At 47.5% G+C, this 13,455-nt stretch overlaps 1 protein-coding gene across 1 annotated transcript in view; it reads right to left on the minus strand.

Annotated features, from left to right (window-relative positions):
• mrps5 (mitochondrial ribosomal protein S5) overlaps positions 1-13,455 on the minus strand; it is a gene marked incomplete at its 5' end in the record, with an annotated part of 106,804 nt that overhangs the window by 50,263 nt on the left and 43,086 nt on the right. The window contains 1 exon segment of the mRNA XM_055665571.1: positions 6,130-6,164. Coding sequence (XP_055521546.1) covers positions 6,130-6,164 — 35 coding nt within the window.

The raw sequence follows: 13,455 nt of genomic DNA on the forward strand, positions 1-13,455 counted from the left end.
AAGCATCACAAACATCTTCTCCAAACGCTTTGAAAATCCCTTACATTGAAATATTCTTGTGAAGTACAAAATTAGTCCTCAAGGGCCAGAGGGTTTTCTAAGCATGGCTGGGCATGCATTTAAAGACACACTTAGACCTCATAGAATAACAAATGACATTTTTAGTAGATTTCACTGCAAGACTAATCATAAAAATCCGAAGTCCGCACCAATTCATTAGTTTCCTTTGCAGCCAACAGCTTTCCATCATTATTAATGCAAAATCTGGGCCACAAATATTGCGAGGAAGTCGTGAAAGTGTTTAATAAATCACAGCACTGTAAAGGTTCTTTCAACACATCAAATTAAAAAAGTAAACCTCTTAAAAACGACATCATCGTCGAAGTTTCCAGGGCTCCCATTATAGTGGGCGCTAAAGGAAGAGCAAACGCAGCATTATTTCAAACAAGTGCGTTGGGCTATCATTGATGTAGTCTTGTGATAAATCTATGGCCTCGGTAATGCGACATTAGAAAATTAAAATCCCTTCACCACTTACAAGGGAAGAGGCAGAATTTAGCCCAGTGCGTTAGAAACATAAACAATAGGTGCAGGAGGAGGCCATTCAGCCCTTCGAGCCAGCACCGCCATTCATTGTGATCATGGCTGATCGTCCCCTATCAATAACCCGTGCCTGCCTTCTCCCCATATCCCTTGACTCCACTAGCCCCTAGAGCTCTATCTAACTCTCTTTTAAATCCATCCAGTGACTTGGCCTCCACTGGCCTCTGTGGCAGGGAATTCCACAAATTCACAACTCTCTGGGTGAAAACGTTTTTTCTCACCTCAGTCTTAAATGGCCTCCCCTTTATTCTAAGACTGTGGCCCCTGGTTCTGGACTCGCCCAACATTGGGAACATTTATCCTGCATCTAGCTGGCTCAGTCCTTTTATAATTTTATGTTTCTACAAGATCCCCCCCCCTCATCCTTCTAAACTCCAGTGAATACAAGCCTAGTCTTTTCAATCTTTCCTCATACGACAGTCCCGCCATCCCAGGGATCAATCTGGTGAACCTACGCTGCACTGCCTCAATCACACATTCACGTGACAATCAACAAAACTCAAACTCGGGCAGCATCTGTGGAGGGAATGCTGCTTCAGGCCAGGGCCCATGTTCACACTTATTAGCGGGGAGGGTGGGGGGGGGGGGGGGGGGTGGGAAAGCTGGAGCAGAGAGGTGGGGATGGAGTAAAGGCTGGCAAATGATAGAGATGTGCGGGGCAAGTGTTTTACACATGGTGGTGAGTACCTGGAACACGCTGCCAGCCATGGCATAAGACGATAGACAATAGGTGCAGGAGTAGGCCATTCGGCCCTTCGAGCCAGCACCGCCAGCGCCTTTATTTCCTGAGGAGGCTCAAGAAAGCTCACCTGTCCCCCTGGACCGTGACCAACTTTTACCGCTGTACCATCGAAAGCATCCTGACCACCTGCTTCACGGTATGGTACAGCAGTTGCACTGTAGCGGACAGGAAGGCACTACAACGGGTGGTGAAAACCGCGCAGTACATCATCGGTGCCCCGCTCCCTGCCATGGATGCCCTCCACCGCAAACGGTGTCTGAGACGGGCCGGGAATATCATCAAGGACCCCTCCCACCCCAACCATGGACTGTTTGCCCTCCTCCCATCAGGGAGACGGTACAGGAGCCTCAGGTCTCGTACTAGTAGGATGAGGAACAGCTTCTACAACAACACTATCACATTGCTGAACTCGGAGTCCCGACGCTAGCCCTCCTTAGACTCTCCCACTTGTATACAGTTATCTGCCTATGTATCAGTTTTAATTCATCCACAATCCACACATTGTTAACCAGTTGGGTTTTTAAACTTTTATTGTATGCTTATTTTGTATATTTATTTTTACTTCTACTATCTTGCACTATGACTATGTCCAGACGCTAAACTGCATTTCGTTGTACCTATACTTGTATTTGTGCAATGACAATAAAGTTGAATTGAATTGAATTGAATCATCCCCAATCAGTACCCCGTTCCTGCCTTCTCCCCATATCCCCTGACTCCGCTATCTTTAAGAGCCCTATCTAGTTCTCTCCTGAAATTATCCAGAGAACCGGCCTCCACCGCCCTCTGAGGCAGAGAATTCCACAGACTCACCACTCTCTGTGAGAAAAAGTGTTTCCTCGTCTCCGTTCTAAATGGCTTACTCCTTATCCTTAAACTGTGACCCCTGGATCTGGACTCCCCCAACATCGGGAACATGTTTCCTGCCTCTAGCGTGTCCAAGCCCTTAATGATCTTATATGTTTCAATGAGATTTCCTCTCATCTTTCTAAACTCCAGAGTGTACAAGCCCAGCTGCTCCATTCTCTCAGCCTATGACAGTCCAGCCATCCCGGGAATTAACCTGGTGAACCTACGCTGCACTCCCTCATGGCGATGGAGGCAGACACAATAGTGGCGTTCAGAAGGCACATGGATATGCAGCAACATTGATCTCATGCAGGCAGAGGAGATTAGATGATCTTGATATCATGTTTGACACAAATATTATGCGCCACAGAGCCTGTCCCTGTGCTGTACAGTTCTATGTTTAAAGTGATACCTGGAGTATTGTGTTTAAGAAAGAACTGCAGATGCTGGAGAAATCGAAGATAGACAAAAATGCTGGAGAAACTCAGCGGGTGAGGCAGCATCTATGGAGCGAAGGAAATAGGTGACGTTTCGGGTTGAGACCCTTCTTCAGACTGATGTGTGGGGGGTGGGGAGCGGGAAGGAAGAGGCGGAGTCAGTGGGCTGTGGGAGAGCTGGGAAGGGGAGGGGAAGGAGGGAGAAAGCAGGGACTACCTCATATTGGAGAAGCTTGGGCAGTTTACACCCCAGCGGTATGAACAATGACTTCTCCAATTTCAGGTAGTCCCTGCTTTCTCCCTCCTTCCCCTCCCCTTCCCAGCTCTCCCACAGCCCACTGTCTCCGCCTCTTCCTTTCTTCTTCACATCAGAAGAAAGGTCTCGACCCGAAACGTCACCTATTCCATGGAGAGGCGACTTTTTCCAGGTCGCCTCCCCTGTGGCCTAACATCAAGGATCGGCGCGGCCTTTCCCGGAGACGTGCCCGGGCTTCAGCGGCAGGCGCAGCGTGAACTCTCGGCGTGGAGCGGGTGACCCCTCGCTGGGGCTCGCTGGAGGGGAGCGTTCCGTATCGCTGACCCGGGGCAGCCGGCAGCCTGAAGCCGCGGCCTGAAGCCGTGGTCTGCAGAGTTCCAGCTGGTGCGGCGTCTACAGCCGGGGGTGGAAGAAGCCATCACTGCCGGCCCGCGGCCAACTCCTACCGCGGGGCCAGCGTGGGCTTACCTTCACCCCTGGAGGGGAGCTTCGACCGCCGGCCCTGCAGACTACGGTGCTTCTGGCTGCGGCGGGGACTTTAAATCTCGACCGCCGGCCTGCGGCCTACAACAACTTAAAGCCGCGGTCTCTGGTGAGGAAGAGCCGATCCTGGACTGACTCTGGACTCTGGTCCTGTCCACGGGGGGTAAATTGAGGAGGACTGGCCAAATTTTTGTGCCTTCCACCACAGTGATGAATGCTGTGGTGGATGTTTGTGTTACATTTTGTGTGTTCTTTATTATTGTATCGCTGCTGACAACCCAATCCTTGCCGGGCCACTGCTCATGCGGTCGACCGGCAGGTGCAGAGAGTAGCTTTGAATGTTTGTCTCTTCGTTGATTGTGTCTCTTTCTTTAAAAAAAAATTTTTTTTTTTTAAAAAGCTACTGTAATGCGCCCTTTTAAATTGCCCCTCGGGGGTGAATAAAGTTCTTGTTTGATTGATTGATTGATTGATATTCCTTCGCTCCATAGCCGCTGCCTCACCCGCTGAGTTTCTCCAGCATTTTTGACCCCCGTCGATTTTTCCAGCATCTGCAGTTCCTTCTTAAACACTTGAACTACAATGTTCATAGGGTTGGGGTGAAGGCTATCCAAGCAGGAAATTGACTGCGTTAGTGGCATAAGTAATTTGCGATAGTGCCGTGCGTTTGGCACATCGATGTCAAACGGGTTAGTGACACTGCGAGGAGGAGTATGGAGAAATCACTGCGGTTTTCAGCACAGGTTGGACATGGGGCCGCAGCAATGCTGACACCACTTGGTGCCTGTTTTTTATCTCCCATGCCTTGTCCTCGTCGATGCCACTAAAAATGGCCTTGCGCAGAGGACACATATGCAAGCGATAAGCTTCTGATTAAAAATAGAAGTGGCCCATTTTGCTGCAGAGAATTCAGTTTCCACGTCTCTCAGCTATCTGAAACTTTGCCCAAGTATGTGGAGGAAGACGAGTCGGACATTTCTGTGACCTGCAAAGGAAATTCCTATTTTCAACCCACTCAGATTCCAGTCTGAAACATAGAAAATAGGTGCAGGAGGAGGCCATTCGGCCCTTCGAGCCTGCGCCGCCATTCAATGTGACTATCTAACTCTCTCTTAAATCCATCCAGTGACTCTGTGGCAGGGAATTCCATAAATTCACAACTCTCTGGGTGAAAAAGTTTTTTCTCACCTCAGTCTTAAATGACCTCCCCTTTATTCTAAGAATGAAGAAGGGTTTCGACCCGAAACGTTGCCTATTTCCTTCGCTCCCTAGATGCTGCTGCACCCGCTGAGTTTCTCCAGCATTTTTATCTGCCTTCGATTTTCCAGCATCTGCAGTTCCTTCTTAACCACTCAGGTTCTGTTCAGCTAATGGGGAACTGAGAGAGGTTTCTGAGGCAATGATATCAACAACCTTTCTGACCACCCATTACAATGACAATAGACAATAGGTGCAGGAGTAGGCCATTCAGCCCTTCGAGCCAGCACCGCCATTCAATGTGGTCGTGGCTGATCATCCCCAATCAGTACCCCGTTCCTGCCTTCTCCCCATATCCCCGGACTCCGCTAACTTTAAGAGCACTATCTAGCTCTCTCTTGAAAGTATCCAGAGAACTGGCCTCCACCACCCTCTGAGGAAGAGAATTCCACAGACTCACAACTCTCTGTGAGAAAAAGTGTTTCCTCATCTCCGTTCTAAATAGCTTACCCTTTATTCTTAAACTGTGGCCCCTGGTTCTGGACTCCCCCAACATCGGGAACATGTTTCCTGCCTCTAGCATGTCCAATCCCTGAATAATCTTATATGTTTCAATGAGATCCTCTCTCATCCTTCTAAACTCCAGAGCGTACAAGCCCAGCCGCTCCATTCTCTCAGCATATGACAGTCCCGCTATCCCGGGAATTAACCTTGTAAACCTACGCTGCACTCCCTCAATAGTGAGAATGTCCTTCCACAAATTAGGGGACCAAAACTGCACACAATACTCCAATTGTAATAAGAACCCACTCAGATTCTGTTCAGTTAACGGGGAACTGAGAGAGGTTTCTAAAGCAACGATATCAACAACCTTACTGACCGCCTATCGCAATGATACAAGGGGCCGGGAGATTGCAACCTTTACGTTGCCCACCCTGTTTCGACGTGTCCAAACCCGTAATAATCTTACATGGCATTTTGTGTCTGCCCATTGTAAACCAGCATCTGCAGTTCCTTCCTACACATTTACAATCTGTCAATGATTAAAATGAATTAGACTAATTAAACTCATTTCAATTACATTTCTTGCACAGTTCCAAACTAAATGCACTTTACGTTCACCAGAGATTCTCTCATCTCCGCTGTGAAATGGCTTCATTTTGCTAAAAGCGGATTGCAACTAATCACTGCCCCGGTATGTCTTTATCTTCGGGTTATTTTTGATCTCGGGTTGAGATCCCAGTCTCCATTCGTTTGCTGCATATAAGATTACAAACAAAATCGATGCAAATCTCTCAGAATAAAACATTGTTTAGACGCAACACACGGAAAAATACTTTAAAATGACTGAAGGGAGACAAAAATGCTGGAGAAACTCAGGGGGTGAGGCAGCATCTATGGAGCGAAGGAATAGGTGACGTTTCGGGTCGAGACCCGAAACGTCACCTATTCCTTCGCTCCATAGATGCTGCCTCACCGGCTGAGTTTCTCCAGCATTTTTGTCTACCTTCGATTATTCCAGCATCTGCAGTTCCTTCTTAAAATGAATGAAAATATCTTACCTCAATCACCCTGGAGTCAAAGTCTTCATACGTTTCTGCAAATTAAAAAATAGAACTGTTCACTTCCAGGAATTCTGACAATACGATGTCAATACAGAGCTGATCACCAAACTAAAACTAACTGCTGGCGTAACTCAGTCTGAAGAAGGGTTTCGGCCCGAAACGTCACCTATTTCCTTCGCTCCATAGATGCTGCTGCACCCGCTGAGTTTCTCCAGTATTTTTATGTACCTTCGATCCTCCAGCATCTGCAGTTCCTTCTTGAACATCAACATGCTGGAGTAACTCAGCGGGTCAGGCAGCATCTGTGGAGAACATGGATAGGTGACGTTTCACAGAGTGCTGGAGTAACTCAGTGTTGTTTTTGTGCATTGTCTGTGGAATTATTTGCCTCAGAGGGCGGTGGAGGCCGGTTCTCTGGATGGTTTCAAGAGAGAGCTAGATAGGGCTCTTAAAGATAGCGGAGTCAGGGGATATGGGGAGTAGGCAGGAACGGGGTACTGATTGGGGATGATCAGCCATGATCACATTGAATGGCGGTGCTGGCTCGAAGGGCCGAATGGCCTACTCCTGCACCTATTGTCTATTGTATTAACTGGCATCTATAGTTCCATGATTATAAGTCTTTGATTATGTTGGCTGCTTTTCTGAGGCAGCTTGTGAGAATTGTAGGGGCACTTGAGACTGTTACATTAGTACTAGGATTACTTCACTGATAGGATACAAATCCAGCGCAGAATAGGTCCCCAATTGAAAGACAATCTATAACAAGTGATCATTCAGTAATGGTTGAATCATTAGAATTGTTTTTTTATAAATGGCAATAACTTTTCAGATACATTATAACACTTAATAAACTTATGTCCAAACCCTTAATAATCTTATATGTTTCAATGAGATACCCTCTCATCCTTCTAAACTCCAGAGTATACAAGCCCAGCCGCTCCATTCCATGGACATGATGCAAGTACAGGCAATCCCGGTGCTCCACAATTTGCATTATGCCCATGCAGAATACACAGGACACTACCCAACCATTGGATTTCGAGTCATGGAATCATAGAGCATGGAAACAGGCCCTTGGCCCCAACATGTCCCGGCCGACCAAGATGCCCCATCTAAGCTGGTCCCATTGCACCGCATTTGACCCATATCCCTCTAAAACATTATTGGCTTATTGGCTGCAACCTTCCCTCCATTGATGAACTGTACACTGCAAGGGCCAGGAAGCGAGCGGGCAAGATCATCTCTGACCCCTCTCACCCTGGCCACAAACTCTTTGAATCACTTCCCTCTTGAAGGCGACTCCGGACTGTCAAAGCTGCCACAGCCAGACATAAAAACAGCTTTTATCCACAAGTAGTTGCTCTACTCAACAGCCAAAAATCTGTAGCCTCCTTTTGATCTGGTATTTTATTTTCACATGTTTAAAAATATAACGTTTTATTTTTAACAGGCTGCTGTAAATTGTGTTTTTATCCTTTTGTGAGCAAAGCACCAAGGCAAATTCCTTGTATGTATACATACTTGACTAATAACATTCGTATTCATTCATTCATTCATTCAATCATTCATTCATTCATTCATTCATCATTCATTCATTCATTCATTCATCATTCATTCATTCAATCATTCATTCATTCAATCATTCATTCATGCATTCAATCATTCATTCATGCATACATTCATGCATACATTCATTCCATGTACCCATCTATGTGTCTATGGAATTTGGTGACACAAAGAACTGCAGATTCTGAAATCTTGAGCAAAATACAAAGTGCTGGAGGAACAACAGGTCAGGCAGCAACAGTGGAGGGAATGGACAGATGACGTTTTGGTTCGGGACCCTTCTTCAGACTAAAAAATGGGTCCCGACCTAAAACATTATCAATCTTTTGCACTGTGTGAAGAAACGTCACCTATCCATGTTCTCCACAGATGCTGCCTGACCTGCTGAGTTACTCCAGCACTCTGTGAAACGTCACCTATCCATGTTCTCCACAGATGCTGCCTGACCCGCTGAGCGACTCCAGCACTCTGTGAAACTAGAGATATGGAAGGGTACAAAGAGAATGCAAGGTGGGAAAAGGACAGATTAAAGCGGACGATGATGAAGGGAATATAGAATGGGTAATTGTTGGCTGAGGGAACGTCACCTGACCCGACCCAACCTCTTTAGATAGAGCTGAGTTAGATAGAGCTCTAGGGGCTAGTGGAGTCAAGGGATATGGGGAGAAGGCAGGCACGGGTTAGTGATTGGGGACGATCAGCCATGTTTATAATGAATGGCAGTGCTGGCTCAAAGGGCCGAATGGCCTCCTCCTGCACCTATTTTCTATGTTTATTTGCTGTTTTATTTCAGATTTTGACCATCTGCCTTTTTGTGGCTTTGCAGTAAAACCTTCTGAATGTTATTGACTTCCAATTTGATTCAGGTTGCTTGGGGCTACAGCCTATCAAATTCCACCTGAATGTTGTCCCCTGTCTGGAATTTTGTAAAGTTTTAAGTCAACTTTCATGTGGCTAAAACTGCAATTTCATAGCCACACGTTCGCAATGAAGAAAGCACAGGAGTCAAAATGTCATTAGCAAAGAGTAAAATTGCATTTATGTTGGCCTTAAATCTTATGATAAAATTTGTTAGCTAAAGTCTGTGAAAGGTTCATAAAAGCAATGAGAAAGTCAGCGTGAGAACGCCTTGGTCTTTTCAGAATGTCGTAAATGCTATTTCACCATTGATGTTTTTTGCTGGATCAATATTGCATTAAAGTTTTATGATGATGGTTGTTAGTTATGGATTAGTACACAAAGGAAGAGAACTTTTGATCAATAACCTGGCAATCTGCTTCTTACTCTGATACAGTCTTGCATTAATCCACGTTGAATGAACTAATCCCATTATATCTCAAAGAAACAAAAAGCCCTCAGTACAATATTGAACAAAGGATTGTATTTAAAATGAATGAACTGCAGAACAAAGTGGAACAGAAGATCAATTAGTTTAGTGGAGGCACATTGGACTGCAGAGTGCTGGAGTAACTCAGCGGGTCAGGCAGCATCTGTGGAGAACATGGATAGGTGACGTTTCACAGAGTGTTGGAGTAACTCAGCGGGTCAGGCAGCATCTGTGGAGAACATGGATAGGTGACGTTTCACAGAGTGCTGGAGTAACTCAGCGGGTCAGGCAGCATCTGTGGAGAACATGGATAGGTGACGTTTCACAGAGTGCTGGAGTAACTCAGCGGGTCAGGCTGCATCTTTGGAATGAAAGGAAAGATGACGGTATCCTTACTTTCTCCCTCCTTCCCCTCCCCCTTTCAAGCTCTCCCCTCTCATCCTTCTAAACTCCAGAGTATACAAGCCCAGCAGCTCTATTCTCTCAGTTTACGACAGTCCCGTCATCACGGGAATTAACCTTGTGAACTCCCTCAATAGCAAGAATGTCCTTGCACAAATTAGGGGGCCAAAACTGCACACAATACTCCAGGTGTGGTCTCACTAGGGCTCTGTACAACTGCAGAAGGACCTCTTTGCTCCTATATTCGATTCCTCTTGTTATGAAGGCCAACATGGCATTTGCTTTCTTCACTGCCTGCTGCACCTGCATGCTTACTTTAATTGACTGATGAACAAGGACCCCCAGATCCCGTTGTACTTCCCCTTTTCCCAACTTGACACCATTTAGATAAAAGTTCAGAGTTCAGGGAAAAGTTCTGAGGATGTTGCCAGGACTTGAGGGCCCTTGCCTGATAGATATAACAAAGAAACGAAAGATAAAGTTCAACCTAAGCTAAAAAGGATTATAATTCTTAATTAAATAATGGTGGATATACTTACATAAGTAAATGCTTGATATTGTGCCAAAATGATTTTTTTTTTCATTTTAATATACTAATGCAGTTCTGATTTAAGTTAAATATTCAAGAAAGAATGGAGAGTTTCAGAAATATACAAAATGAGTAACAATTTCAAATTGTGTTCCGTGACCTCTTCCAATGATGGGAGGAAATTAAATGGCCTGCCCCACTTACACGACCATAGAGGCTTGACCCCGCGACATGTCGCCTGTATGGTCACGAGTCGTCTCCTCAGTCGCCCAAAGAGTCGTAACTTGTTCTGGTCGCCGCTGGATTTTCAACACGTTGAACATTTTCGCCGACCTGCAATGACCTATGACGGGTGCCGGGAGTCGCCGAAAAAGTCGCGTAAGTGGGACAGGCCCGTTAAGAAAGCAGGAAGGAAACTCATTACCGTTTAGTTTAGAGAGAAGTGCAGATGCTAGAAAAATCAAGGGTAGACAACGAGCTGGAGAAACTCAGCGGGTGAGGCAACATCTATGGAGCGAAGGAATGGGTGACGTTTCGGGTCGAGACCCGAAACATCACCCATCCCTTCACTGAGTGAAACCCGCTGAGTTTCCCCAGCTCTTTGACTACCTACATTTCAGTATAGTTTAGTTTAGAGATACAACGCGGAAGCAGGCCCTTCAGCCCACCGAGTCACCACTCACCAGCGATCCCCGCACACTATCCTACACACGCTAGGGACAATTAACATTTATAGAAAGCCAATTAACCTACACACCTGTACACTGTTAGACAATAGGTGCTGGAGTAGGCCATTCGGCACCACCATCCAATGTGATCATGGCTGATCATCCCCAATCAGTACCCCGTTCCTGCCTTCTCCCCATATCCCCCGACTCCCTGATAGTGATCTTTAAGAGCCCTATCTAGCTCTCACTTGAAATCATCCAGAGAACCGGCCTACACCGCCCTCTGAGGCAGAGAATTCCACCGACTCACAACTCTTTGTATGGAAAAAGTGTTTCCTCGTCTCTGTTCTAAATGGCTTACTCCTTATTCTTAAACTGTGTGGCCCCTGGTTCTGGACTCCCCCAACATCGGGAACATGTTTCCTGCCTCTTTGGGAGTGTGGGGGGTGCCGTCTAGTATGGCTGCCCAGCCTGCAGCTGTCTGTCTTTCCAGCCTTGTAAACATTTTTTAGTATGTTAAAATGTTTTGTTTTGGAGGTCTAATCTTTTTCATGTGTGGGGGGGGGGTGGGGGGAAACTGTATTTCTCAGTCCCCATCTAGTCGGAGTTGCGGCTTTCCTCCGAGCCACATCTTCGCCCCTTCCTCGCGGCCTACCAGCGGGCCTGTAGCGGCGTTTTCCTGCCGGGACGGGCCAGAACTTTAGCTTCGGCGGCGGCACAGCGCTGAAGCACCATCGCGGAGCGGGCAATGCCTTACCCGGGTCGCCGTGCGGTAAGCTCCAGAGTGCTGAGACCGCAGACTCCAACGTCGCTGAGCTGTGGTCGCGGAGCCTCCATCCGCGGGCGGCGTTGACTTTTAAACACCGCGGAGCCTGGGATCTCTCTCCGACCAGCGCGGCCTGTAGACTTCGGGAGCCGCGATCTCTGGCAGCAAGCGGCCGTTCCAGACACTCCTGGCCGCTGAGAGTGTTCATCCGATGCCGGAGTTCCGTCACCCGGCAAGAGGGTGGGCCTAAAACATCGGGCCGTCGTCGTGGCGACTGCGGAGGCCTCAAGCAGGCCCCGACTACGGGTGAACAACAGGACGAGGACTGGACTGGCTTTCCCTCACAGTGGGAACCATTGTGGGGGGATATTTTTATGTTTAATAACCATATAACCATATAACAATTACAGCACGGAAACAGGCCATCTCGGCCCTACAAGTCCATGCCGAACAATTTTTTTTTCCCCTTAGTCCCACCTGCCTGCACTCGTACCATAACCCTCCATTCCCTTCTCATCCATATGCCTATCCAATTTATTTTTAAATGATACCAATGAACCTGCCTCCACCACTTCCACTGGGAGCTCATTCCACACCGCTACCACTCTCTGCGTAAAGAAATTCCCCCTCATATTACCCCTAAACTTCTGTCCCTTAATTCTGAAGTCATGTCCTCTTTTGTTAAATGTTAATGTTAAATTCTTCTTTCAGGTGGTGTCTTACGTTTATTGGTGTGCTGCAAATGGCAACTCAAATTTCACTAATGGTGTATGTGACAATAAATGTCCTTTGTCCTTTGCTCCTATGAGACTCGTTCTTTTTCCCCAGAGAAGAGGAATCGAGATTCTTGATTCTCTCCTATTCCCACTTGTCCAACCACATCCGAGACGCCTCACGTCCCTTTCAACTCTTTTACATGTCCCAAACTTTTGTCTGGCCTTGCAAATCCAATCTGCTTGCCCTCGACTACCTTATGGAAAGGGTATTGTGAAGATTTACGAGGATGTTGCCAGGACTCGAGGGTGTGAGCTGTAGGGAGAGGTTGGGGCAGGCTGGGACTCATTTCCATGGAGCGCAGGAGGATGAGTGGTCATCTTATAGAGGTGCACAAAATCATGAGAGGAATAGATCAGGTAGCTGCACAGAGTCTCTTGCCCAGAGTGAGTGAATCGAGGAACAGAGGACATGGGCTTAAGGTGAAGGGGAAAAGATTGGATAGGAACCTGAGGGGGGACTTTTTCACACAGAGGGTGGTGGGTGTATGGAACGAGCTGCCAGAGGAGGTAGTTGAGGCTGGGACTGTACCATCATTTAACAAACAGTTAGACAGGTCCATGTCTCTCCATCCCCGCACTCGCAACAAGGGCCGAGTCCCCCTAGTCCTCACCTTTCACCCCACCAGCCGTCACATACAAAAAGTAATCCTCCGTCAGTTTCGCCACCTCCAACGTGACCCCACTACTCGCCACATCTTCCCATCTCCCCCCATATCTGCCTTCCGCAAAGACCGCTCCCTCCATAACTCCCTTGTCAATTCTTCCCTTCCCTCTCGGTCCACCCCCTCCCCGGGCACTTTCCCTTGCAACCGCAAGAGATGCAACACTTGTCCCTTTACCTCCCCCCTCGACTCCGTTCAAGGACCCAAGCAACCGTTCCAGGTGCGACAGAGGTTTACCTGCATCTCTTCCAACCTCATCTATTGCGTCCGCTGCTCTAGATGTCAGCAGATCTATATCGGTGAGACCAAGCGGAGGTTGGGCGATCGTTTCGCCGAACACCTCCGCTCGGTCCGCAATAACCAAGCTGACCTCCCGGTGGCTCAGCACTTCAACTCCCCCTCCCACTCCGCCTCCGACCTCTCTGTCCTGGGTCTCCTCCATGGCCACAGCGAGCAGCACCGGAAATTGGAGGAACAGCACCTCATATTCCGTTTTGGGGAGTCTGCACCCCGGGGGCATGAACATCGAATTCTCCCAATTTTGTTAGTCCTTGCTGTCTCCTCCCCTTCCTCAACCCCCTGCTGTCTCCTCCCATCCCCCAGCCTTCTGGCTACTCCTCCTTT

Source organism: Leucoraja erinacea, unplaced genomic scaffold (genome assembly GCF_028641065.1).
Source record: "Leucoraja erinacea ecotype New England unplaced genomic scaffold, Leri_hhj_1 Leri_134S, whole genome shotgun sequence".
Lineage (NCBI taxonomy): Eukaryota > Metazoa > Chordata > Chondrichthyes > Rajiformes > Rajidae > Leucoraja > Leucoraja erinaceus.